The sequence below is a fragment of the Panthera tigris genome, chromosome F2, assembly GCF_018350195.1.
Source record: "Panthera tigris isolate Pti1 chromosome F2, P.tigris_Pti1_mat1.1, whole genome shotgun sequence".
NCBI lineage: Eukaryota > Metazoa > Chordata > Mammalia > Carnivora > Felidae > Panthera > Panthera tigris.
Window position 1 is genome coordinate 75,810,046 of NC_056676.1, and position 26,614 is coordinate 75,836,659.

A 26,614-nucleotide genomic window follows, 5' to 3' on the forward strand; every position below is an offset into this window, starting at 1 on the left:
GACTGCGCGTGTAGCGGACTGTTAAGAATGGAGACGGGAATTAAGGTGTTGCTTTCAGAGTTGAGTATAACACATTCCCTCTTCTCGGGAATCTAACACGAAAGGCGATATGCCAGGTGTCACGTGGGGAAGCAGGAGGAGGAGAGTGTGGGCTCTGGGTGCTTGAGGCGCCTGCCGCACAAGCCCTGTGGCCCCAGGAGACAGCAGGCCAAGAGCAGGGACTGCCAGTACGCTCACTTCACCCCCTTCTTCCCACCGGGTAAAGTTTGCCATTGTTGAGAGAGGGGGTTCATATCAGTAGGGAACAGTTAAGCAGTGACCAGAATACAGACTGAAAATGAAACCACCCAGATTGCATTTACATTCTGAACTTAAAATTAAATCCAGACTCTTAGGGCCTCCAAGGCCCGCTGGATGCCCGTCTTTTTTACCCTGTGTCTGACTTCCCAGCCCAGACTAGCTCTGCTCCCCCAGGCTCCCAGCTCCTTGTTCTTGGAAGTGCCTTCGAATTCAAGGGCCTTTGCACTTACTGTTCATGTTACAGGAAGTCCTCTGTCCCCATGTCCTTGCACAGGACACCACTTCCCTGTAACCATCACAGGCCAGCCCACCGTGAACACCAGGGGCTCCGTGGACGCTTCCTGGCAGTTAGTAGATACGGTGGTCTGCGTGTAAGTTGCACTTGTCTGTCACCTGGCTGCCGCTGCTGAAACCTGAAACTCAGCATGGACGGCTCGTCATCTCCTGGGTTTTCCACTCTCCACCTAGAGCAAGTTGGCCACTTCACCAGTGTTGCAGCAGTAATGACAGTACGGAGGGCAGACGCCGACCTAACTGCATGTTTTGTTGATCTTTAAGTATTAAAAAAAAAAGGGGGGGGGTGAGTGAGTGGCTTTGTTGTCTTTGCTCCTGCAGATGAGGGTGTGGGTCTGAGCAGATCTCAGCGGTGGCTGCTGAGTCTTTCCCTGATCCCCCTGTGGGCCCGTGGAGGCTGGGGGTGTGAGTGTTGAGTTCCTGCCCGGAAGACCTTTAACAAAGTGTCAGCTCTAATTCTGTGGCCTTCAGGGCTTCCTTTTCTGGTGCGAGCCGCCCCAGATAAGCAGGCCCTCGAGTCTCTCCCCAGCAGGTGCCTGTACCCTGCCCTGGGTGTGGTTGGTGTTTGCCCTGGGACTTCAGCATTAACTTGCATTCTGTCCAGCTTTCTTCGGGTTTTGAGGGCAAGAGTGATGTTCGTTCGTTCTTTCCAGCTCTCCCATCTGAGCCGAAATGGGTAGTTCTTGGGATGTGGTAGTTTCGAGAAACCGCACAAAATCCAGACTGGCAGAAGTCAAGAGTAGGGAAGTGGAGAAGCCAGAGAGGTGGGCAAGAGCTGGGTCAGGAGGGGCTTTTCTCAGCAGCATCGGGACATCGGGACTTCATTCAGAAGGTTGTTGGGAGTTGTGTTTTACTGAGAGTGTCCCAAAGTGACCTTTGTGTGAAGAGCGCTGTGCTGATTTAGGATATCGAGGTTGACACGGAGAAAGGCTTCCGTAGCGGGCACAGTGGGCGATGACGGTGGCCTCGGCTGGGAGTTTGTGGCGTCTGCAGAAAAATAGACAGGTGTAAGGGACCCAGGGAGGTGAAATTGTTAGATATAATGAATCCATTTATTAAATGCTCTCTCTGCACAGGTGGTAGACCAGTGAGCACAAAAGGTCTCCTCATTGCCCTCGCGGAAGTTTCTGGCTTGAGTCAGGGCGCTGACGGCAGGGCCGTTTACTGGGCTGGGGAGCTCTGGAAGATAACGTTTGAGGCTATGTTGGCAGAGGTTACAAGTTCAGTTTTAGTGTGCAGTTGGAGGTCAATAAAACATCCCTTTGTTGGACTAACCAACTTTTTGATGAGCACCCAATTAAGGGAACCTTTTAATGGAGACCGTGACATGTTCTTGAGGCTTAGTTGTTTATGAAATGACAGCTTATGTGTAATTGTTCCCCAAGGAGCAGTGTCCTGTCACAAATATAGTTTAAGTCAATTAAAGCTAGTTCAGAAAAACATTTGGTCTTTTCCAACAAAGAACATCATTACGGGATCTTACACATTATGCAGTGAAACTCAAATATACTTATTCTGTGTTGGTTTATCCTTTGTAATCGTTTGCACAAAGTTTCCTATTTACAGTTATAAAATTTGGAGTATAATATAGTTCTGTACTAATTGGCATCTGGAATTGATGCCAATTGATCTTGGAAATAATACTTTCACCTCTTATTCAAATCTGTGGACAGATGAAATTATTAATAAAAAATGACAGTTAAAATGTATTAAGTTCTCATTTACAAATCCGGTTATCAGAAAACAAATCCTGACTTAGGTTAAGGAAAGATTTTATTTGAAAGCATTATTGGGGGGCGCCTGGGTGGCTCAGTCAGTTGAGTGTCCGACTTCGGCTCAGGCCATGATCTCGCCCTTCGTGGGTTCAAGCCCCATGTTGGGCTCTGTGCTGACAGCTTGGAGCCTGAACCCTGCTTCGGATTCTGTGTCTCCCTCTCTCTCTGCCCCTTCTCCATTTGCTCTCTCTCAAAAATAAATAAACATTAAACAAAATGAAAGTGTTATTATGGAGCACCTGGGTGACTCATTCGGGTAAGTGTCCAACTTTGGCTTTTAAGTCATGATCTTGCAGGTCATGAGTTTGAGCCCCCCATCGGGCTCAGTGCTGTCTGTGCAGAGCCTGCTTTGGATCGTCCATCTCCCCCTCTCTACCCCTCTCCCACTCATGATCTCTCTCTCTCTCTCTCAAAAATAAATAAACATTAAAAAATTATTATTAGAAGACCAGGAAGGGGGACTTGTAATAGCAGGGGCTCTGAGCCTCCTGAGATCTGTCAGCGACCTAGCAGTCAGCGGGCACAAGGGGAGCCGGGCCCAAGGCCAGGAGGGTGTGGCGACAGCGTGATGGGACACTAGGTCAGAGAACGGTCACCCTGAGGCTGGTGCCTGGAAGTGGGGGGACCTTCAGGGATTGTGTGCTGGCCCAGGTTGCCTGTGGGTCACATTTAGGGGCGTGAGGAAAATGAGAACTTCTTTGAAGTTTGATCAGGTGAGGTGAGAGGACGTTTTCTGACTGGTCAGTGGGGACAGACAGGTTGGCCAATCTTTTGTGAGGCAAAGGATGGGAAGGTCCAGGGTCTGGGTCGGCTTGCTCTTAGGTGAACAGGGAATCATCTACAGGCCTTATCTAAATCCCCTGAGGAGGAAGAACTCTGCAGGGAGCCGTTCCCAGGACTGGGAAAGGGCCCCAGGCTGTCCTCATCATCACTGTTTTAGGAGCATGGGGGCTGGTTAAATTCGGCATCCTCGGGGCACACTTATCTGATGTGCTTTAATCTTCCTGATAACCCTTCATTGCTGCAGCCTCCACTGGGGCAAATATGGTGACACTGGGGACTGGGAAGGCTAAGGAACTGCCGTGGCCACACTGCCGGTAAGAGGGCGCCCCGCTGCTTCAGAAGGCTGTGGCCTGGGAGCACCAGCGTGTCCTAGAACTTGGGCACTTGAGACAGCCGTGCTCCCCAACTCCTGTACCATTCGTGTTGTCTGAAGGATGCAAGAGGCTTTCACAGCCCATGCATCGCTGAGGCCTTGTCTTGTTGGGTACCCACCTGGGTGGCTTATGGTTTGTTGGTTTGGTTTGTTGAAGGACATGATGGCACCTTAGAGAATCCACGGAGGAACCGATCGTGTTATCGCAAGAAGGAGCAGCAAGGGCTTTAAGCCCAAGATGTAGAGAGGGACCGGAGTCGGTGGCTCCTCTCCCCAGCGGTGTTTCTCAGTAGGGACACGGTTGACATTTTACACAGGACACTCCTTCATTGTGAAGGGCAGTCCCCTCCGTTTCTGATGTGTGATAGTCTTGGCTTTTGCCCACTAAGTGCCAGGAGTGACCTGCAGTCAGCGTGACAAGCAAACATGCTAAGTATTTCCAGATTCTCCCGGGAAGGTGATGCAATCGGGTTGAGAACCCGACCGAGCAACCGAGCGTACTGCCGTCGTTGTGAGTCAGCATTAAGGACGCTGAGGGTCCGCGCTCTCAGTTCTCAGCCGCAGACCTGGGCACGGCCGTGCCGGTTCAGTATGCATTGCCGTCGGAGGGTAGTCGGTGTGCAGTAGCCGGTGGGTGTTGTTCACGTAAAATTATGTATGTTCATAGTGGCTGAATTCATCCATTTATTCCTTACCCATTTGGCATAGGATACGCGCCATCTATTGGTTGCTCTGTTAGGTGATTTTTTATACGTTTCCGTATTTCATTCATATGACCGGCACCGCCGGTGGGTCGGAAGGTCCCTGTGTTGTGGATGAAGTCCGACACCCGTGAGGGGGACCTGACCTGGGACACATAACTCCTGCACAATACATGCTTGAACAGAGAGGTCGGTGAAAATCTTCCGCTTGCCAAAGTACTCATTTATGTACTTTTTGTGAAGGAAAGACTAATAGAAGTTAAATGGAGAAAGAAACTCCTGAAGGCATATAAAATCATAAAAACGTTTTTCCTCTGTGTGTAGAGGCCTGTGTTTTTATGGTTTACAAGTGACCTTGAATAAATCCTACCATTCTGTGGGCTTCAGTTTTCTCAGTATAAAATTAGATGTTTGGACTGGATGATTTCTAAGGCCTCTTAGTTTTTATTAATGGGGAAATATTTAACTACTAAAGACATGATGCAAATATGGCTGTTTGACCACAAATTTATTCTCATGCCATCCTTGAAACCTGCCAAAATGAATGTAAATGAAGTAAAAAGGCACAGATCCTCAAAGACAAGAATGGAAGGGCGAGGCAACAATAGGCCAATGACTGGAGTGAGATTTCAGTGGCTGCAGAATAAATGGACAAATGGTAATGACTTAGGAGAGCAGAGAAAGAAGAATCCAAGCTCACAGGGCCAGAGAAAGTGTCCCAGAAATTTGGTCAGTGGTGTGGGAACACCTTGAGAAAACTCCGGAATCCTAGATGCCAGTTACTGAGAAGGTGGATTTAGGGGCAGAACTGAAGTGGAGACTTGGTTCAGAGCTTATGTGAGAAGTGGTTAGGGGCACTTGGGGGGCTCAGTCTGGTTGGGCATCTGATTCTCGATTTCGGCTCATGTCACGATCCCAGGGTTATGGGATTGAGCCCCACATCCGGCTCCGTGCCGAGGTGGGGCTTGCTGGAGATTCTCTCTTTCTCTCTCCCTCCGCACCCTCCCCTGCTGGCACATGCTCTTTCTCTAGAAATAAAATTTAAAAAAGGAAGTAGTAGTTAGACCACTGGATGCTCTTCCCAGCTTATGAAGCCAGGCATCTGCCTTCTTAACCTAGAGCAGACTAGAGATTTCCTGAAGGGGTTGAATAAAGAAACTCTGGGCTCTGAGACCCAGATGGATTCAACTGAGGGCTAGAGATGCCACACTGGAAAATGAGGGCATTATTTCCCTTAAATAAAAGTGTGTGTAGCTCATAGTGGGAATCCCAACATTCCAGCAGCCAGGCTGATACCTCCTCCTGGGAGATCAGGGAGTTCCAGGGTGTCCAGGTAACGTTTTTGAGCTGCAACCTTAAATTTTTAAGACCAGGCAGCAGGGGGGATTACTGGTCACTTGAGGAAAGCCGATAATGTAGGAAGAGACCAATTCGCAAAACATGAATCTATTGGAAGCAGCAGATGCTATAAGCTCCAAGTTGGGGGAAGGGGGCACTGCATTAAAATCCTCAGAAAGATAAGAATTTGTATCAATTACATAAAATATTTTTAAAATGCTGTTAAAAAGGAACAAATATAAGAAAATGCTATTAGTAGTTAAACGTTTGATAGCAAAAATGAAAAAATCAATAGATATGTAGGAAATATACTTAAATCTCCCAGAAAGTAAAAGAGAGAGAGAGAAGGTGAAAGAGAAGGAGGAAGAATAAGAGAGAAATTTAGAGTTCCAAACCAGGAGATCCCGATAGACACATAAGAATTTCCAGAAAGATAAAGCAGAGCAAATGGGGAACCAAGAAATAAGGTAGGGATCCGTGGGTGGAGACACTGATCTTTTCCTACGTTGTATTATTTGACATTTTTAACTCTGTATCATTTCTATTTTTTAAAAAGTAATTGACTTTAAATTTTAAAAAAAAGTATTTAATTTGAAGGTTAAAAATACTGTAGTTATTTGAGTTTTCATTGAAGACTAATAAAAGTGAGCAAGGAAAAAATACCATCTTGATTTTTTAAAAGCTCGTATTTTAAGAATATTACTTCACTTTCCATAGAGAAATGGAGGAACAATTGTCTTTTAAAAACAGCAACAGCACAGCAGTGGCATAGATTGTGGACCAGAGCTGATACCAAAGCAGCAGCTGATTAAGTTTGTAATCCGCAATCTTGCCAAAGATCGCCTAGTCAGTAGGGCTGACTTTTCCTTTTGGGAACAAGAAATATTCACAACTTAATTATAGTAACGCTTTTAACAGTTGTGTGAAATTCCTAATAATATCCTTTCATTCATGAAATACCCTTTCATTCAAGATATATTTATTATCTATTATGTGTTAAGCATTGTTCTGGTTTTTTTATATGGACCCATTTAATCCTCCTAACGGCCTTATGAGGGTGGGTTGTGTTGTCATTTGCCATTCTCATTTTGTAGATGAGGAATCCAAGGTACAGAGAGATTAGGTAATGCAGTTACTAGCCGGGTTACTCAGCTGGTAAATGGAAAAACCATGTCTTAAAAGGACGACAGTGTAGCCTCAGAATCTATGCCATTAATGAATTCACTTCTACGCTGCCTGTTAAATAAAGAACCCCGTAGAATCTAGACTAAATATTTTGTCAACATTTCTAAAGCTAGTTGTTTTAGAAGAGTTAGATGTTGGGGCACTTGGGTGGCTCCGTTGGTTAAGCATCCAACTTTTGCTCAGGTCATGATCTCACAGTTCGTGGGTTTGAGCCCCGCATCGGGCTCTGTGCTGACAGCTTGGAGCCTGGAGCCCGCTTCTGATTCTGTGTCTCCGTCTCTCTGTCCCTCCCCTGGTCACGCTCTGTCTCTCAAAAATAAATAAATGTTAAAAAAAATAGAAGAGTTAGATGAATTTTGTCATAAAGCTTTGTGAGCCACTGACTGCTTGAGAACTCATCTAGGCCAGTGCACTCCCTGGTTGACTGACCAGGTGGAAGGACCCAGATGCTCCATAATGACCAGCCCAGTGCACATTACCTCTTTCCCACCCACATCCTCACGCTAGCACTGTTTGTGCTTCATGTCAGTTGCCTACTGAAAGTGTCAGGACAACAACTTAGGAATTCTGGGAACTAGCTTCATTTATAATTTGTGAAATCTAGCCATCACTGAAATGATTGGTTTTTACTTTACAGTTTTTAACCCCATTTTATGGGGTTTGTGAAAAACATTACAGTGTGATGCATATAGTAGGAACTTAAATATCTGGCGTTAATTAGTAATGTGCAGTGTACTGTCGTGTTTCCTGACGTTCAAGATTAATAAATTACTTTCAGGGGCGCCTGGATGGCGCAGTCGGTTAAGCGTCCGACTTCAGCCAGGTCACGATCTCGCGGTCCGTGAGTTCGAGCCCCGCATCAGGCTCTGGGCTGATGGCTCGGAGCCTGGAGCCTGTTTCCGAATCTGTGTCTCCCTCTCTCTCTGCCCCTCCCCCGTTCATGCTCTGTCTCTCTCTGTCCCAAAAATAAATAAAAAAAATAAAATAAATAAAAATAAATTACTTTCAGATATGACTTACAAATTTGGTTTGTTTGTTTTCTCCTAGTTCAACTTTGTGGGGAAACTTTTGGGTCCCCGTGGCAATTCTCTGAAGCGCTTACAAGAAGAAACCTTGACAAAAATGTCCATCCTTGGAAAAGGTTCCATGCGAGACAAGGCAAAGGTAACATTCGTTGTAGACAATGGCTGCTTTTGAAGACAGGTTGTATAATCCACCTTTAGAGTATCCATTGTATTAATGCAAATTATATAAAAGCTAGCTAGGATCTTAAATGAAGTTATATGGAAACGTTGTAGAAGGCGGTGAGTCTGGGATGTAGCCGAAAATGGAGTCACTCGGGCCAGTTTCAGAACATGCAGTGTCTTACACGTACGTCTGTAACTATCACATTCATTTGTAAAATGAAGTAGCAATACCTGTGGTTTTGATTGTAGATACAACACCTGGTAGACGGATCAGTGAGACTGAAATGCCCATGAAGAGAAATCAGAGTTATCTGTGGTCTCGGGGCCACCGATGGCATTTTAGATGAGTCCCTTTGGGCCTTTTTTGTAAGCTTGTATTTCACATGGTTGAGTTCATAAAGTATACACCTTTATTTGCCCTTTTTGCCCTTCATTTGATACCCTTTATGTTTTACTGGGTTCAAGTGGATTTTAGACGCTTTAATAATGGCTTAGCGTTCCAACACACAGTTGTTCTCCTTGGATGTATTCACACTAACCTCCTCCTTTTTTAAGAAGTTAAAGTTAATGGAGTTGTTTTTATCGATCACTTTCTCAAATATACCACCTTTGAAAGAAGCATTCACGTTTCGTGCCGTGCTATCCCTGACAGTGTTCTCTGTTACCGTTTTGTTGTTCTGTCGTGGTGAAAAGATTGACATTACTGAAAACCAAGTCCGCATTTAGTGGTCACTTACCATAAAAGGTCAGACGATGATTGTGTCCGACAAGAAAGTTATTTACACAAAATCCAGCCCCCCCACACAAAAGTCCATCGAAACAAAGGCTTTTATAAGAAAAAATAGCTGCCATCTGCTTGTGAGTCAGGCAGTCTGTGAAACATGTTACAGGCGTTACTCCGTGTTCTCCCTGCAAAAATGATGGAAGGTACATAATATTTTTCTTGTTTTATGTGTAGAAAACCTGAGATTTAGGGAACCTGAGTGTATTATGTGAGTTAATCAAGGAAGCTTATTGAATTATTTGATTAAAACATGGCTGTGTATCAGACACACATGGGATGCTGTTAAATATAAAGATTCCCATACAGCCTCTTTGGAGGGTAGAACCTCAAAATGAATTTTCAGGGGGCGGGGTTTGAAATGATTCTGGTATGGGCCAGGTTAGGTTAACTACTCACTAAGCATTGCTGTCTCAGATGATGTTCCTTTGATTCCCTGACTCATCTGTTCTGGGTGGAGGAAAGGGAACCATATTTTGGTCAGTTGGTTAGAAATTCTGTGTATCTTGTACGAAAATACCCAATCCTTGCTGATACGTTAATGAGGTCTTCAGTAAGGCCATCCGGTCATGAGGTACGTGATATGCCCAGGGAAATTCATCTACATTGTACTGCTTATTTTGTTTGCTGTTAAGGGAGGGTTTTTTTGGTCAGAAGTAACATTTTATGGCTTACGGTGGCCGTGATCAGGGCGTCCACGGACAGTTTTACAGGTAGGAGGGAAGCAGGGAAGGCAAGTCTTTGGTTAGATCCTATGTCCAAGTAATAGCAAGTGCCTGGCTATCCGTTTAATGAAAGGGGTCCTAAATACTATCAGCTTGCTATCTGGGCTTGGTGGTCTGTCCAGATTATGGTGTCATTTTAAGGGCTCTCTCTGCCGTTGGCACAGCAGACACTCGGCAGTGCAGTAGCCAGGAATCTTTTCCAGAGGAGTCTGTGTTGTGAAGTAATATCTAATCTCTCCCTCTCTCTCACCACAGACCCCTTATTGGAGTCCCTTGAGTAGCACTGGGGTGGGCGGGGAATGAGGTGCTTTGACATCTACAGTTAGTCCCTTTGGCTCCCTGGTCACTGAGTGTCTGCTCTGCATTGCATGGGGCACTCGGTTCTCTTACCTGTTGAGGCTTCTTTCCTAGGCCACTTACCAGCCCTTCACTAATCCCTCCTTTCTCTGTCCTTGACCACATGGGTCTGAGAATCAATATAGAGATTCTGTAAGTGGCTGGTCATTTCCATTCCCTCAGGACACCCCGGAACTGGGGAAGTGGAGTACATTGTAGGTTCACAGCCCATTAAGCCTGCTGCCAAGCGGCGGGCTCAGAAGTCCTTTATCTCTTGACCCCACGGACCCCACTCTCCACCCTCATCATCGGCCTTCAGTTGAGCAGCGTTGGCTCAGAGTCAGGTTCGTTAACCCTCGGGCCGCCGGGTACCTCTTCTCGGTGTGCAGTCACTCTAGTAAAAGGCCCCCGATCCTCGTTGGCAAGACGGGGAGGGAGCGTCGCGTGCACGCAAGGGGATGTTGCCATTTACCGCGAGCTCTCTTGTTCTCTGCATCCCCGGGCCAGGCAGGGATCATGGGCCAGGAGGTCATCCTGAGGAACGGTGACAAAGCCTGAGGATTGTCCTCTCCTTTCACGGAACGACCTCGGCTACTCGAAACAGGGTAGGAAGAGCTCCAGCAGACTGGCTTCCGCCAGTGCCGAAGGTTCAGCGGGGCTGTGACCCTCGAAAACCCGGGGTTGTCTGGATCCTCTCTGATGTTGCCGGTCCAATTCTCAGGTCTTCACTGCTCTCCAGACATTTTCCTAAATCCCACACGAGAGATGGCCGGGCCGTGTGCGTCGTCCTTCCGCGGCACACGGGCCTCAACTGTGCTTCCGTGTGGGGCCTCCGCCGGCCTTCGGCCGTGAGCGGTGACACCCTCCAGGCTGCCGCTGGCTCTTTGAGCCTCGAACTCCTAATGTCAAGTCTGGAGTCTGTCACTCTCTTTTTAAAATTCTTCAGTACAGTGAACAATAGCCTGTTGCGCCCCACCCCACTGCCTTGCTCGTCCTGCCGTGCACACGCACGGCCATCGGTTACACCTTCAAGGCGTTTCACTGACGTGACCACGAGCGATGATTTCTACACGATGGGGACTTACTGGGGTCCCGCCTGCCGTCCTGCAGTCGGTCCTCACGGCCTGAACTCTGGGGCGCTGGCTTCTGTTGAGCCTCTCAGCCTGCAGAAATTCTCAGTTAATAAATAATGTGGATTGCTGCAGAGATTTCCATTACTTAATGTTAAAATCTTGTAGCTTTTCAAAGTGTTCACTGTCTAAATTCTAACGAGACCATAATTCATTTTATTCTTGTGTTTTCTACATGGATGAAATTATGGGAGTCGTTACGCCCTTTTATCAGCTGGGTTGGTAGCATAACAATCACTATAACGTGTGGTCTGTGGAGCCTTCAGTTTGTGCCAGACATGCCGGCTGTTTTGCCCTTCCCATCCGCATTATAGAATGATAGAATGATTGATGCTATGTTCATTGTTTGAGTCTTTCTGATGTACTACGCCTCATTGTAAGGACTTTTTGTGTCCTTAAACGTGAGACTCCTTTTTTTATTACCACTCCATCATATTGCCAGTAACTCCTCATTACTATTCTAATAACTCCTTTCTTACCACAACAACCCTACGAGCCGTTGATACTCTTATTCCCCGCTTAAAATCACCGCTTCGCGATGATAAAGTAACCTGCCCAAAGTTACGGGGTAAATGTTGGATTTGGGATTCGAATGCAGGAGTCCAAACGAAGTCTGTGTTCTTCCCCGCACACCATGTTGCCAGTCCTTATGAACCCAGGGAAGAATCTGGTAAAGCTTCTCGCTCTGTGGAGATGTGCGACGGCGGGTTAGGATAAGAAAGCTCTGCTGTTGCAGTTTACTTCCGCTGTAGCGATGACAGTGCTTCACCGTGAGTCACAGTGACAGCCTGTCATTATCATCATTAATTGGAGCCCATCGTAGAATGGGTAAGAAATGTTTAATTCTCTAGTTTATGCTTCCAAAAGTGAACTTTGAACATATAATTCGATTTTTAAACCTTCAGCTGTGAAAGGCAGAGTATCAGATGAAGCGATGGCCAATGTTCTGATTAGAACAGATGGCCTGCCGTTGGGCTGTGGCTGGCACGGCTAGGATTGTGGTGTATCTGACTCAAAACCCCGTGCCCTTTTCATATTACATATGTAGATCTCTCTTTTCTTTGTAAGAGAGCAAATTAGTTAAGTAACAGAAGTTGAAGCCTTAAGTGGTGAGGTCAAGGGTGTTTGTGCCTCTTTGACCTCTTAGCTCGTGGTGGAATTAAAAGGTGTTGTTGCCAGGAGTCCTAGGGTTCCCTTTCATGTGGGGCTGGTGTTTTGGAGGTGCTAGCAAGGTTTCCCCCGTTTGGGAAATCACTCTAGATGTAGGTACGTACTCATCTCAATCTGTCTCATTTGAATGTTGGAAACAAAGACTTTTAAAAGTCCCAGATTCTGTCCTTTGCCACTCTAATGAATGCTAGTTAGGAGATCATGGGCGAAAATCACTTGTCCCATTCTGATCTGGGGTTTTTTTCCTCCTAATTTCCCCCCTGAGTTTCATTATGTAAACAAATAAAAACAAAGTTGTTTTTTTTTTTTAACGCATATCATAAAATCACGTAATAAGATCTTTCATTTATTTTATTCGTTTTTATCTTCACATATAGTGCCTGGCGTGTAGAAATGCTTTTTTGAATGAATATGTGAATGAACAAATGAACATAGAAATGAAATGATGTTTACCTCTTCATTGAAAAGACTCGCTGAATGTCTGCTGTGTGCCAGACACTTTTCTAGACCAGGGAGTGAACACCAGAGAAGACGGTCACGAGCGAACATAGAAATGAGATAATGTTTATCTCGTCATTGAAGATACTCGCTGAGTGTCTGCTGTGTACTGAGTACTTTTCTAGACCAGGGACGAGCACCAGAGAAGACGGTCGTGGTGTTTGCTCCGCTGTGACCACCTTCCGTGAGGGAAATTAGAAAAGAGTCAAGTAAAGAATAGGTTATGTCAGACACTTTGATGGCGGAAGTGCTTTGTGGCCACACTACGGGCACTGGGGGTAATCAGCGTAGAGGGAGCGGAGGAGATCAGCCAGTCCGGCCAGGGGTCTGAGGGCGCCTGGAGGGCGTCGAGCTGGGGGGGACACAGGTGTCCTTCCCGGCAGAGGCAGGAGCTGAGACTTCTCCAGCAGCAGCAGGAAGTCCGGGTGTTTTCGTAATTCCCTGCGGGAATGGCAGGGTCAGATTTGTATCTCAAGCCTCCATCCTTGGGGTAGTGCCGCTTGCTGTTGAGTGACTCTTCTGTGACAGCCTCATGCCAGATAAGCTCTACATAGTGTTTCTTCTCCTTTTCTTATACAGACACGCTTTTAAGCATGGTTTTTCTTTCTTCAGGAAGAAGAGTTGAGGAAGAGTGGGGAAGCAAAATACTTTCACCTCAACGACGACCTCCACGTTCTCATCGAAGTGTTCGCTCCACCAGCAGAAGCATATGCCCGGATGGGACACGCACTGGAGGAAATCAAAAAGTTCCTCATTCCTGTTAGTACGGTTCACCCTGATAGTTAATTTGTCCTTTGAAGTCCTTTCTTTATTTTCATCCCTGGTAACTCTTCTAGTAATTGTTATTTGCACAGCACTTCATTTGTCGAAAGGGTCCCTGTGAATCGGTTGGCAGTTTTCTTTCTTTATATCGAGGCGAGGGATTTTTAAAGAGATTAGGTTGCACCGGGAAGGCTGCACGGCCAAGAAGGGTGAAGAGCACCCTTGCCAGTTCACCTTTGGGGGCTCCCACGTCCTAAGCTTCTTCGTGATGTTAAAATCACCTACGGATCCACTGTTCTCCCACACGGATGCATTAGTGCCTTCCATGGCACCAAGCACCGTGTGTGGTTTCGGGCCAGAGGCATGAATAAAAGCAGTCCCTACCCTCCAGGAACACATAGCGTAGAAGAGAGAAACGTAAGCCGAGGATTTCAGTACCGCAAGGTACACGTAACGACAGACCAAAGTGTCAGAAGCCCAGAGAAGAAGGACACCGTGGAGGTAGTTGGCTGGCTTCTGCCAGGTGTTTTGTGCTTTGTTGATGGAACAATTGCGTGTCTATTTTTAACCCTTTCCAGACACTTTGACGTTGCTAAGAATGTGATTATTTAAAGAGAGTGTATCCCTACTTCCATTATGAAAGTTAATTTAGGTCTTCTGTATAACTTGCATGTTCTAGATTAAAAAACTAAAACATTGAACATTTTGCCTCTTTAGACAATTTATTTAGAGAAGCTGTCACATCTGCCAAACAGCTGCCTGGGGTAAGACTGTCTTCAGCAATCCCAGGTTGGTCTAGTAGATTGACTTTACATACTGTAGCATATGTATCATGACTATATTATCTGTGAAGAAAACTGTTGAATTTACAAGGAAAGGATATTGTCAATCACGATTGCCTTGGAAAAGCCAAGACGTGGGATTGTATTAAGTCATTTTACTTGGGAGCTGAAAATGTTTAAGCTTCCCTTTGTTCCCTCAAGCCAATATGATGATACATTTATTCATTTAGTTTAAAAACAAAGATTTTGAGTGCTTTCTATGTGGTAGATACATGGAAACTAATAAAAGACATTCTTTTCTCTGCCCCTGTGGAGTCTGTCTAATGGGAGAGTTTGATAAGAATCAGATACCCATGTAAACATTGGCACTCTGACAAGACTGACTAAGGAGAGGTAAATTTAATGTCTTAGTGATCAGTCTTAGGGGGTGTTGATCTAGCCACGTGGGCTGCCACAGGGCCTCCCACCCTGTCCCCTTTGCACTCCTCCACCAAGACATGGTTTCTCTGTCCTTGAATCTAGGCTGGCCAGGAGAACTCTTTGCCTAACCCCCAGTTACAAAGATTTTCTGCTGTTTTCTCCCTAATCTTTTATAGTAGCTGTAAAAGTAGCTACTAGCTTTTATAGTATTAGTATTAGCATAGTATAGTATTAGTATATAGTATGTGTCATTTAAGTCTATTATCGTTAAGTTTTTTTTTTTTTTTAGAGAAAAGGAGTGAATGCACATGCAAGAGGGGGAGAAGGCGGGGGGTGGGGGGAGAGAGAGAGAGAGGGAGAGAGGGAATCCCAAGCAGGGCTCCATGCTGTCAGTGCAGAGCATGGTGTGGGGCTTGAGCCCGTAAACCATGAGATCATGAACTGAGCGAAAACCTAGAGTCAGATGCTTAACCCGCTGAACCACACAGGTGCCCCAAGTCTGCGATCGATTTTAAGTTTGTGTGGTGGGAAGGTAGAATGTAGGTTTATCATTTTTTATATAGATGGCCAGTTGTCCCAGCACCATACGATGAAAAGACAATTCTTTTCCTGTTGAACAGCAACACCATTGTTGAAAGTCGATCGAACGTAAATGTGTGGATTTGTTTCTGGATTCTCGGTTCTGTTCCATTGATGTATATGCCTGTCCTAATGCCGGTGTCATGCCCTTAATTACTTTAGCCTTCTAGTACTTTGATTTGAAATCCAGGTTGTTGATTTTTTTACAAAGAAAAAGTTCTACTTCAAAATTGTTTTAGTTATTTTGGCTTCTGTGCATTTCAACATCTATTTCAGAATCAGCTTATCAATTTCCACACAGAAGCCTCCCGGGGTTTTGATAGAAGATTGAATCTGTAGCTCAATTTGGGGATTATTTCCATCTTAACAATATTTAGTTTTCCAGTCCACAAATATGAAGTGTCTCTACTTAACAGATTATTTTTTTCATTTCTTTCAGCAGTGTTTCATAGTTTTCAAGGTACTAGTCATATATATACTTCTTTTATTAAATTTACTCCTAAGTATTGTACACTTTTTGATGCTATTGTGAATGCAGTTTTTAAAATTTCATTTTCAGTGATCCTAGGTTATAGAAATGCAGTTGACTTATATACACTGATCTTGGGTCTTGTAACTTTGCCGAACCATTAGTTCCAGTGTGTTGTTTCATTTTTATGGAATCATTAGGATTTTCTATATGCAGAGTCCTGTTATCTGTAATAAATTTTACCTCTTCTTTTCGGATTTTAATGAAATTAAAATTCATTTTTTTATTTTATTTTTCCCTTGTTACACTGACTAGAACTTTGAGTGCTTTGTTGAGTAGGAGTCGTGAAGATAGACCTCTTTCTTGGTGCTTTGAGTTTTCACCATTAAGTCTGATGTTAGCTGTAAATTTCATCGCTGCCCTGTATCTTGTTGAAGACGTTCTCTTCTGTCCCTAGGTGTTGAGAGGCTTTATCCTGAATGAGTATTTGTTGTTGTTGTTGTTGTTAATACTAGTGTATTGCATTAGTTGATATCCAGATGTTATGCCAACCTTGCATTACTAGGTGAGATCCCACTGAAATTACATGTTGCTAGAATTGATTTACAATAGCTTGTTAAGGATCTTGTCATCTATAATCATGGCGGATATTGGCTTGTAGTACCGTATTCTTATAATCTTTGTATTAACCCACACATTTACCATTTCGGCTCCCTTTTTCTTTCTGTGGGTAGAGTTACCATATGGTGCTACCTCTTTTCAGCCCAAAGGACTGCCTTTAGCCTTTCTTGTAACTGAGACCTGCTAACCAAAAAACTGGTTTTGTTTTTCTCAGAATGTCCTTATTTCGCCCACCCTCTGAAAGATAGTGTGTATAATTCCTGGTTGACAGTTTTTTCTTTCCAGTCACAGAAGGCCAGTCTGCTGTTTTCTGGCCCTCATCATTTTTGGTGAGAAGGGCATTCATGATTTTGTTGCTAATGTACGTGATCTGTTGTTTTTCTCTTGCTGCTGCCAAGGCTTTGTCTTTCATTTCCATTAATTTGACAATGGTTGTGTATGCTTATCTTCCTTGCTTGTTAAGCTTTGTGAAGCCATAGGTACATGTTTTTCTTCAAATGTGGGACATTTTCAGCCATTGTTTCTTGAGATTTTTTTTCTCTTTTTTCTTTCTCCTCTGCTCCCCTCAGGCCCTGGGCTCCCATTGGTTGTATGTTGGTCCACTTGATGGTGCCCCGCATTTCTCTGAGTCTCCTTTCCCTTCATCCTTTCTTCTCTGTGTTCCTAACTGGATCATTTTAATTGGCTTATCTTCAAGTTGGCTGACCCATTCTTTTGTCATCTCAACTCTATTGTTGCGCTCCTTTGGTTAATTTTTCATTATCGTTGTTGTTGTACTTTCTTTTTCTTTTTTTCTAAATCTTTTTTTTTTTTTTTTTTCCAACATCTGGGCCCTCTCCAAGATAGTTTCTTACTATATCTTGACTGCCTGTCCGTCCGTCCTTCCTTCCTTCCTTCCTTCCTTCCTTCCTTCCTTCCTTCCTGTCATGTTTTCATGTTTCTTTGCATGTCTCCCAGCTTTTTTGTTGAAAACTCCGCATTTCAGGTAGCATATTATAGCACATTTACATTCCGACTCATTTTATCCTTCAAGCTTTGTTGTCGCAAGTTGTTGTCTGTTTGTTTCTTTAGTAATTTAGTTGGACTAAATCTGCAGAGTCTGTCTACTTCGTGGCTTACAGCTTTGTTAATTTTTTTACTTCTCACTTTTACTTTTAAGCCTGGCCTGCTGGGCGTGTCCTGTATGGCCACATGTCTCAGACATCAGCCAGTGATTACTTAGAGGCTGTGCTCACACACCTGTGTTAGTAAGGCTTCTGCCGCCTGCTGATAAAATTGTGGGGGTGCACCCACAGGGCGGTCCATCGTCCTATCTTCCCTGGTCTGTGCTTCACTTGTGACCGAGGTGTTAATCCCTCTCCCTCCTTTGCCAGGTGTACAGACTCACCGTCAGGGAAGGATGTGTGGAGAGTGTTAAGCTCTCTCCCTTCTCTGCTGTACATGTGCTTAACCTCCATTCAGCAGAGAATCGCGGGGAGCGTACCCAGGCTCTCCAAGGCTGCTACGTTTCTGGCTAGTCTGCCAGGCTGCCACTTGCCCCACCCAGAACCTGAGTATTAGGCTTGCTGATTCACTGGCCTTCTATTTATTTGCTACCAAAATGGCTACTGATACTGACAGTGCTCCTGGGCATGGGAGTTTTTCATACCTTCTTCCAAATTAAGGGAGCTTCCCCTGCAGCAAACTGTTGGTCTTCGTGTCTTTCCCCACAGTGGTACCGACACGTCACCTGGGCTGGGGAGGGGGGCGGGTAGCATCCCCACACAAAATGCCACAGACTCCCACTCTTCGTGCCTGACACGAATACGTTTCTTGTATTTTTAATTTATTATATAACTTCAGTCAGTTCCCATGGTTCTGAAGTGGTTGCTTTTACATGTGTGGTCAGCTTTTGTTGTTGCTTTTTATGGAATGGCTTTGCCAAGCTCTTTGTTTGGCTGTGCTAAAAGTCCCTCCTCTCTCATTACATTTATTTATTTTTTTAATCTTACATTATTTTGGACCTCTGACCATATGAGCATGTGCAACGTCTCCCTCCATTCTTTTTAACGTCTGCATAATATTTCGTCATACGCATGTTCTAAAATTTATTTGATCAGTCCTCAAATAATGAACATTTATGCTATTTCTTATAGAGTATAATACAAACACTGATCCTAGGATTACTCTTTGGCATAATCATTGGCATATTTGGGGCAAATATATCTGAAGAGAACATTCCTGACCGGGAATCCACTAAATTGCAGTAAATTATTTTTAATAATTACATTTAAAACCTTTGTTCTCATTCTCTAGGCTAACACATTTAAATATGTTCTAAACTTACTGGACAGAAAAATCCCATTTACACCTATGTAATTAGAATTCTAATCACTTTTCCACTCTTCACAATTGATGCCCATGTTTGAATTAATGCTACAGTAGTGTCACTTTCCTGATAGGGAATTAAAACGATAATTTACTAATGACTAGTTTAAAATGTAGAGTTACTTAGTCTGTAAGCTGGCACATGTGACTTGGTTTCCCTCCTGATTTAAAATCATCATTTTTGGGGGGCGCCAGGGTGGCTGAGTCGGTTGAGCGTCCGACTTCGGCTCGGGTCATCATCTTGCGTTTCGTGAGTTCGAGCCTCGCGTCGGGCTCTGCGCTGATAGCTCGGAGCCTGGAGCCTGCTTCGGAATCTGTGTCTCCCTCTCTCTCTGCCCCTCCCCTGCTCACACTCTGTTTCTCTCTCAAAAATAAATAACAATTAAAAAAAATTTTTTTAATCATTTTTTTAAATCGTTATTTTAAAGACCAAGAAAATTATAACTACAGTGACTTTATCAGTAGTTTTGTCTGAAAGAAGCAGTCCCCTAAAGTTTTTAAAAGTTGTCTAAGGGGCGCCTGGGTGGCTCAGTCGGTTGAGCGTCTGACTTCAGCTCGGGTCATGATCCCACGGTCTGTGAGTTCGAGCCCCGCGTCGGGCTCTGTGCTGACAGCTCAGAGCCCGGGGCCTGTTTCAGATTCTGTGTCTCTCTCTCTCTCTGACCCTCCCCCATTCATGCTCTGTCTCTCTCTGTCTCAAAAATAAATAAACGTTAAAAAAAATTAAAAAAAAATAAAATAAAAAAATAAAAGTTGTCTAAAATCACAAAGCTGGTGAGTCCAGTTGGTGAAATTCAGACTTAACGCAGGTGTGTTGACTCAGACTCCCATCATTTTTTTCCAACTATACTGTTTGTCTTCTTGAAAATGTAGTTTTACAAAGATTATGTTTTATTTTTTTTTTAATGTTTATTTATCTTTGAGAGAGAGAGAGAGAGAGAGACAGAGTGTGAGCGGAGGAGGTGCAGAGAGAGAGGGAGACACAGAACTCAAAGCAGGCTCCGGGATCTGAGTTGTCAGCACAGAGCCTGACGTGGGGCTCCAACCCACGAATTGCAAGATCATGACCTGAGCCAAAGTCAGACACTTATTGGAGATGCTGACTGAGCCACCCAGGCGCCCCTACAAAGATCATGTTTAAAATGGGCTTTCATTCCCATTTTTGTGGCACCGTTGTAATCAAATAACTTCGCTTAGAGTAATTTTGTTTCCTTTTTAAATTTTTAATGGCATTTTTGGATTTTATGTTCTTTCCCATGAATCTGTTTTTGAGCCACAGACAATTTTGTATCACACCTCCTAGCACTTTTCAACAGGGCAGATATTTACCATTATGTAGCACATTTTATTTAGAATGTGCTTTACAAATAATTTATTAATCTTCACACATTTTTAGTAAAATGGTAAGGAACATATTAATAGGCTTGTTATAGACAGGTTGAAATAATGATAGATTCGAATGACTCTTTTGAGATCCTAATACCCTAAATAAGTTAGAGAAAGAATCCATAGGTACAGTAAAATCTAGACTCCTGATCTTAGTCATTCCCGCAGCTCGGCGAGTTGAATTTGTCATTTTTCTTCCCTTCCTCCTCCTCTGCAAGTGTTTGCTTATTATTGCTTCAGCTTCCTTTTGACCTCCTTTTTTGATTGTTGTTCATGCTATTTTTCTTATTGCACGATGCCTTCTACCTCAAGTTTCAAGTCATTTCTGCTTTTGAAAAGTAAGGAGAAGATAGCATATTTTTTACAAACGTACTGAGTATATTTCATGTTTTTAATTCTAAATAATTCAGGAAACTATTGCACCTGAATCTTTTATTCACGCTCAGAAATGCTGGTTTCTTCTATCATAAGATCCTCCCTTCCTCGCTCAGACTGCAGTCCTTTCTCTTCCTCTTTGTGGAGCCACACAGCTGGAAAACCCTCCTGCCTGCACTGTGGCTGTGACTTGCTTACTCCCACTCTTCATTCCCCCGAGATGGATTCCGGCTCTACCCTTCACCAGAAGTACTATTTCTGAAGTCCGTGTTGCCTTTGTTGTTAGTGAATCCCATGGAATTGGTACGTGGCTGCTTGACAGAATGTGAATGCAGCACCGAATCCTGGGGCTTTCATGCTCCGATCACCTCCGTTTCCTTCTCAAATTCCTGCCACCCCTTTTCGGTCTCCCCTGTGCAGGTTTTCTTCTATTAGTTTATGTTGATGCCCAGAGCCCTTCTCTCGCTCCAGGAATGTGCCCCAAGCAATCCTGCCTATGGCTGACATTTGTATACAGAGGAATTCTTGTGCTAGAGGTCCCCACTACCACCTTCAAACTCAGTAATTCTCTAGAAGGACTCACAGGACTCAGACAGTGTGTTATATACTGTGAGTGTGGTTTATTTCAACCAAAAGATACAGACCAAAATCAGCAACGAGAAGAGGAGCACGGGGCAAAGACCAAGAAGAGTATGGCCCTGGTTTCCAGGTGTCCCTGTGCAGTGCAGAGGGACACAAGGACACGTTTAACATTCCCAGCAGTGATGTGTGACAACACCTGTGAAGTGTTCCCATCCAGTGAGGCTCTCCTGAGCCACAGCGTGCAGGGCTTTTACTGGAGATCAGTCACGTGCACGTACCGTACCTATGCACCTGACCTCGGCTGCTCACCACCCCACTTCCTGAGCCAAGACGAAGGTTCCCCACTAACCACACTGCCAGGGCAGGCTTATCTGGCCAGACTGGTGCAGCACGGCATCAAGCCTTAGGCATACAGAAGCCCTCTTCGCAGGCAGTCCCCTCTGTGGGCGTAGAGGTCACCTGCCAGGGGCCTGCCAAGAAAGAGCCCGCCTTGACGACAGGCCCTTCTCGGTGCTGTGTAGGGCCTGAGTAACCCTCGCTTGTTCACGTCTATATCCGTATCTTTAACTTTTAAATTTCTCGTTTTTATGTCTGATTGCTATGGGACATCTCAGTTTTAGTGTGTCGTGGGCCATTGCAGATTCAGCCTGTGCAAAACTGATTACAGCATGTTCCACTGTTACTTACCATTATTTTCCAGATGCCCCTTGACGGTCTTGACTTTGCTTATATACCCCCTCATCTAGGATGTTACCATTTCTAATAAAATTAACCATTATAAATAACACCAGATCTACTTCTCCTCATTCTTTCTGCCGCGTCCCTACTCCAGGTTGTCTATACCACGTACTGGAATTATGAGCTTCCATCTGGAACTTCTGCCTCTAGTGTGTGGTGTTTTTTTTTTTTCCATTTAATATCTTTATGGAGGTATAAATCACATAGCATAAAATTCACTCCTATAAACAATTCAGTAGCTTTTAGTATATTCACAGAGTTCTGCAACTGTCACTTTAACCTAAGACCATTTTTATGACCCCCCCAAGCAAACCTTGTAACGAGCAGCAGTGACGCCCCATTCTCCTCCCTCTCTGGGCAACCACTAATTTACTTTTTGCTTTTTTGCACAGCCTTTATGGAGATATAATTCACATCCCATACAATTCACCCGTTTAAGGTATACAGTTGACTGGATTATAGTGCCTCCATAGTTACACAGCCATCACCACTATCTGTTTTAGATTTTCATCATCCCCCAGAGCAAACGCGTCCCCATGAACAAACACTCCCCATTCCTGTCCCCTGCCATTCCTCATTCTGTCACGTGCCACCATTAATCCACCTCTGTGGGTTTGCCAGTTTTTGACATTTTGTGTACAATAGCACAAAATGTATGGTCTTTTGTCCTGCCTTCTTTCATTTAGCATACTGTTTTTAAGGTTCATTCAGTTGATTTGTCATTGCTGGATGATATTCCATTGTATGGATGTACCGTGTTTTATTTGTGTGTTATATGTCCGTTTATTAGTCAAGGACTTTGGGGTTATTTCTGTTTCTTGGCTATTATAAATAATGCTGATGTGAACATTCACGTACACATTTTTGGGTGGACGTATAGTCTCACTTTCTTGGGTATTACCTAGGAGTGGAGTTGTTAGGTCACTTGGTAACTGTGTTTAACAGTTTTGGGACACTGATGACTGATTTTCCCAAGTGCCTGGACCATTTTCACTGCCACCAACAAGGTGTAAGGCTTCCATTTTCTTCAGTGTTCTCTCAGTCACTACAATACCCTTTGTTTAAAGAGACTATTTGAACATCAATCTATAGTAATTTATGTCTGGGCTCTCAATTCTATTTTATTGATCTTTATGTCTACCCTTTGAGCCAGTAAGTACTACACAGCCTTTTTTTTTTAATGTTTTATTTATTATTGAGAGACATAGCATGAACAAGAGGGGAGGGGCAGAGAGAGAGGGAAACACAGAATCCGAAGCAGGCTTCAGGCTGTGAGCCATCTGCACAGAGCCTGACGCGGGGCTCGAACTCACAAACCATGAGATCATGACCTGAGCCGAAGTCGGATGCTTAACCGACTGAGCCACCCAGGCGCCCCTACACAGTCTTTATTTCTGTAGCTTTGTAGGAAGTTTTGATGTGGGAACATAATCAGTCTTCCAACTTTGTTATTCTTTCTTATAATTGTTTTGGCTATACTAGGTCCCTTGGATTTTCATATATAAGTTTTAGTAAAGAAACCAGCTGGGATTTTTGAGAGGGTTTTCCTTGATTCTGTAGATCAATTCGGGAGGTGGGAAAGCAGAGTAGGAATATTGTCCATCTAGCCATGAATATTGGATATCTTTCCATTTACTTAGATTTTAAAAATTTTCTCCCAACAATATTTTGTAGTTTTCAGTATATAAATGTTGCTCTTATTTTGTTAATTTATTCCCGAGTATGTTATTCTTTATGATGCTACTCTAAATGGAATTTTCTTAATTTTATTTTTGTGGTGTTCATTGTTAGTGGAAAGAAATAAAATTGATTTTGTATATTGATCTTATATCCTGCAGCCTTGTGAAACACAATTATTGACTCTAATAATGCTTTTGTGGATTCTTTGTGATTTTCTTTGCATAGGATTATGCCATACCATATATGAACAAAGATGGTTTTAGTTCTTCCCTTTCAATCTGAGCACTATTACTTTTTTTTTTTTTACATAGTTGTCCTGTCTAGAATCTCGAGTACAATGTTGGATAGATGTGGTGACAGTAGATTGTCTTGGTCTTCATTTTAGGATGATTCTTTTAGTTTTTTATTATTAACTATAATGTTAACTGTGGGTTTTTTATAGTTTGTTGAGTGTTTCTATCATTAAAATGTATTGGATTCTTCTCTCAAATGTTTTTTCTCTGTATTAAAATGATCGTTTTTTTTGTTTGTTTGTTTCATTCTTTTCTTATGGTATTACATTAGCTGATTTTTAGGTATTAAACCAAAATAGTAATTCTAGTATGTTTTACTTGGTTCTTATGTATAGTCCTCCCTTTTATCTTGTTTATACTGCTGGATTTGGCTTTGTAATTTTTTGAGAGCCTCCACATCTATATTCATCAGAATATTCATCTATAGGTTTCTTTTTTTGTAACGTCTTTGTCTGTGTTGGTACCCGGACAATACTGGCTTTGTAGGAAGAGTGAGGGAGTGCTCCCTCCTCTTTAATTTTTTTGGAAGTTTGTAAAGGATTACCATTAATTGTTTGTGGAATTCACCATTGAAGTCTTATGGGCCTTCAAATTTGCAAGACATTTATTTATCCAGTACTAATTTAGTCTCTTTTCTTATCTGTTCCAATTTTCTGTTTCTTCTTGAGTCAGTTTTGGTAATTTGCGACTTTTTAGGATCCATCCATGTCACGGTGTCATCTTCGTTACCTAATTTGTTGGCATACATGATCATAATTATTTCTAAAACACAAATCTAGGTATGCAACTCTCCTCCTTAGAACTGTTAAATGCTTTTTAGTACCCTTAGTCCTAAACCTTTAAAGTTATACTTAAAATGACTTGAGGTTTTGTTGAATTTGGTTTCTGCTTTCTACTCCATGTTGAGACCAGCCTCCCTGTACACTACCCGCCCCCCCCCCAAGTTGTTTTTATATTTCAGCCATGTAGCACTTCTTCCAGTTCCCTACACACCATTTCTTAGGGTCTTAAAATACGATTTTTTCCTCCCATCTAGAGTATTTTCTAGCCCCTCCTCTGGTCATTAGTTCACACTCATACTTAGATGACACATCTTATGGAGAACCTACTCTTACTACCACAGCTTAAGTTAGATGCCTTTCCTTTTTGACCATTTAGACCGAACTTCCTTTCTGTTGTGAAACAGATGACTTTATTTATTACATGTCTTTCCTGATGACTGTTGAATGGAGTTGGAGGTATTAAGGAAAGGAGGAATCAGGGATCGCTCCCAGGGTTCCTCAGATGAATATTTAGAGAATACTGTAAGACAAAGAAGAGCAAGCCTCCAAGTATAAAATGTATTCAGTTTTGAAAATGGTGCCTTTTTCTAGTATAATATCCAAATGGAATTGTACAAAAAGAATGTGTACATGTGGCTCTTAATTGTAGTAAAGCTATCATGTTGTATATATGCCTTCCTCCTTTGTTAGAGTGTAAGCTCATTGGCTGCAGAGACCCTGGCTTGCTTCTCTGGTTTTGTTAGTTTGCACTTCACAGATGCTCAGTAACTATGAGTTGAATTGAGTTGTAAATAACAGTGCCACGTGTCTGTCTGTATATGGTATCTTAATTTTATTATAAATATCTCACTTGGAAAGTATGCCCCACACAAGGAGTAATGGCTGACTGTAGAAAATTTTAGCTTGGGGAAATTGCTGGGGTTTTTTGTTTTCTGGTTTGTTTTTTTTTTTCCTTTTTTACAATTGATTGATGCGTTTTCATTTCAACAAACTCAAATCTTATGAAGTCAGCTATTTTCCTTGCCTTTTTTTTTTTCTATTAAATATTGTTATTTTTCTGGTCCTAAGTACGTTTGTATTTTTCACATGAGGTGAATTATGTTGTCTTCTGTCTTCTGTGTAGGACTATAATGATGAAATCAGGCAAGCACAGCTCCAAGAGTTGACGTATTTGAATGGTGGTTCAGAAAACGCGGACGTCCCAGTTGTTCGAGGAAAACCCACCTTGCGTACAAGAGGTGTACCAGCCCCAGCAGTAACCAGGTCGGTGCAATTAATTGACTTTACTTTTCTCGTTGTTAGAATTGGATACCATGGCAACCGTTTTAATCTTTTTTTTTTTTTTTTTTTTAATTAATAGTCAAACCGCTCTATCAGTGTATCAGTACAGAGCCTTTAAGGATATATTCAGACATTATGATGTCATATTGAGGGGATTCCCTTTGTTTGAACTGAGATATTCCTGGGTTTAAACATAACCTCTACTACTTACCGGCTGATGACTGTATAGACAAGTTTATTTATCACTCTAACATTAAGTTTTTGATTGTTTAAAAAGAATCTTATTTTAAAGTAATAACACTGATAATGCAAATTGAGATAATGGAAGCAAGGGCTTTCCCCATGGAATACAAGATTAGGCTGGTTCATTGCCACATCTCCAGTGTGGAGCACAATGTCAGGCACCAAGTGGGGTGTCCATGAGCTTGTCATTTTATTCACTGGAATGGCCTGTGGTATCTGAAAACTCCCGAGTTGGTCCACACACACAGAATTTTTTTTTTTTTTTTGTCTCTGGATTGATGACTTTTTAATATGAAAATGCCCAGTGAATTCATGAAACAATTTAAACATAACCATGTATTGAGAAATGGCTGTCTCAGATTTATTTGAGAATTATTTTTAATTTTTTACCCAAAAGAAGAAGTGACACAGATTTTTCACTGGTTGAAATATATATATATATATATATATATATATATATATATATATATATATTGGTTTCACTGGTTGAAATATATATATATTTTTTTTTCAGATAGAATTGTGCATGAAATAATTTAAAGTAGCATTCTTTTATGTCTCCAAGTTAATTTGAGACAATAAAAAATCAGTCTTTTTATTTGAGTGTTGTTGATCAGGCCCTGGTCAATGAGCGCAATTACAAATAGGCGTTATTGCAGTGTGAAATAAACAGATCTG

The 26,614-nt window shown here is 42.9% G+C and overlaps 1 protein-coding gene across 2 annotated transcripts in view; it reads left to right on the forward strand.

Moving 5' to 3' along the window:
* The window catches only part of KHDRBS3 (KH RNA binding domain containing, signal transduction associated 3), a 189,769-nt gene that overhangs the window by 78,142 nt on the left and 85,013 nt on the right, over window positions 1–26,614 (forward strand). For both annotated transcript variants that reach the window (XR_006212771.1, XM_042972650.1), the window contains exons 3-5: window positions 7,797–7,913; window positions 13,189–13,335; window positions 25,536–25,675. Coding sequence is in view for 1 of the 2 variants with exons in the window: in XM_042972650.1 (XP_042828584.1) it covers window positions 7,797–7,913; window positions 13,189–13,335; window positions 25,536–25,675 (404 nt within the window). In the remaining variant the exon portion in view is untranslated. The remainder of the gene's footprint in view (window positions 1–7,796; window positions 7,914–13,188; window positions 13,336–25,535; window positions 25,676–26,614) is intronic.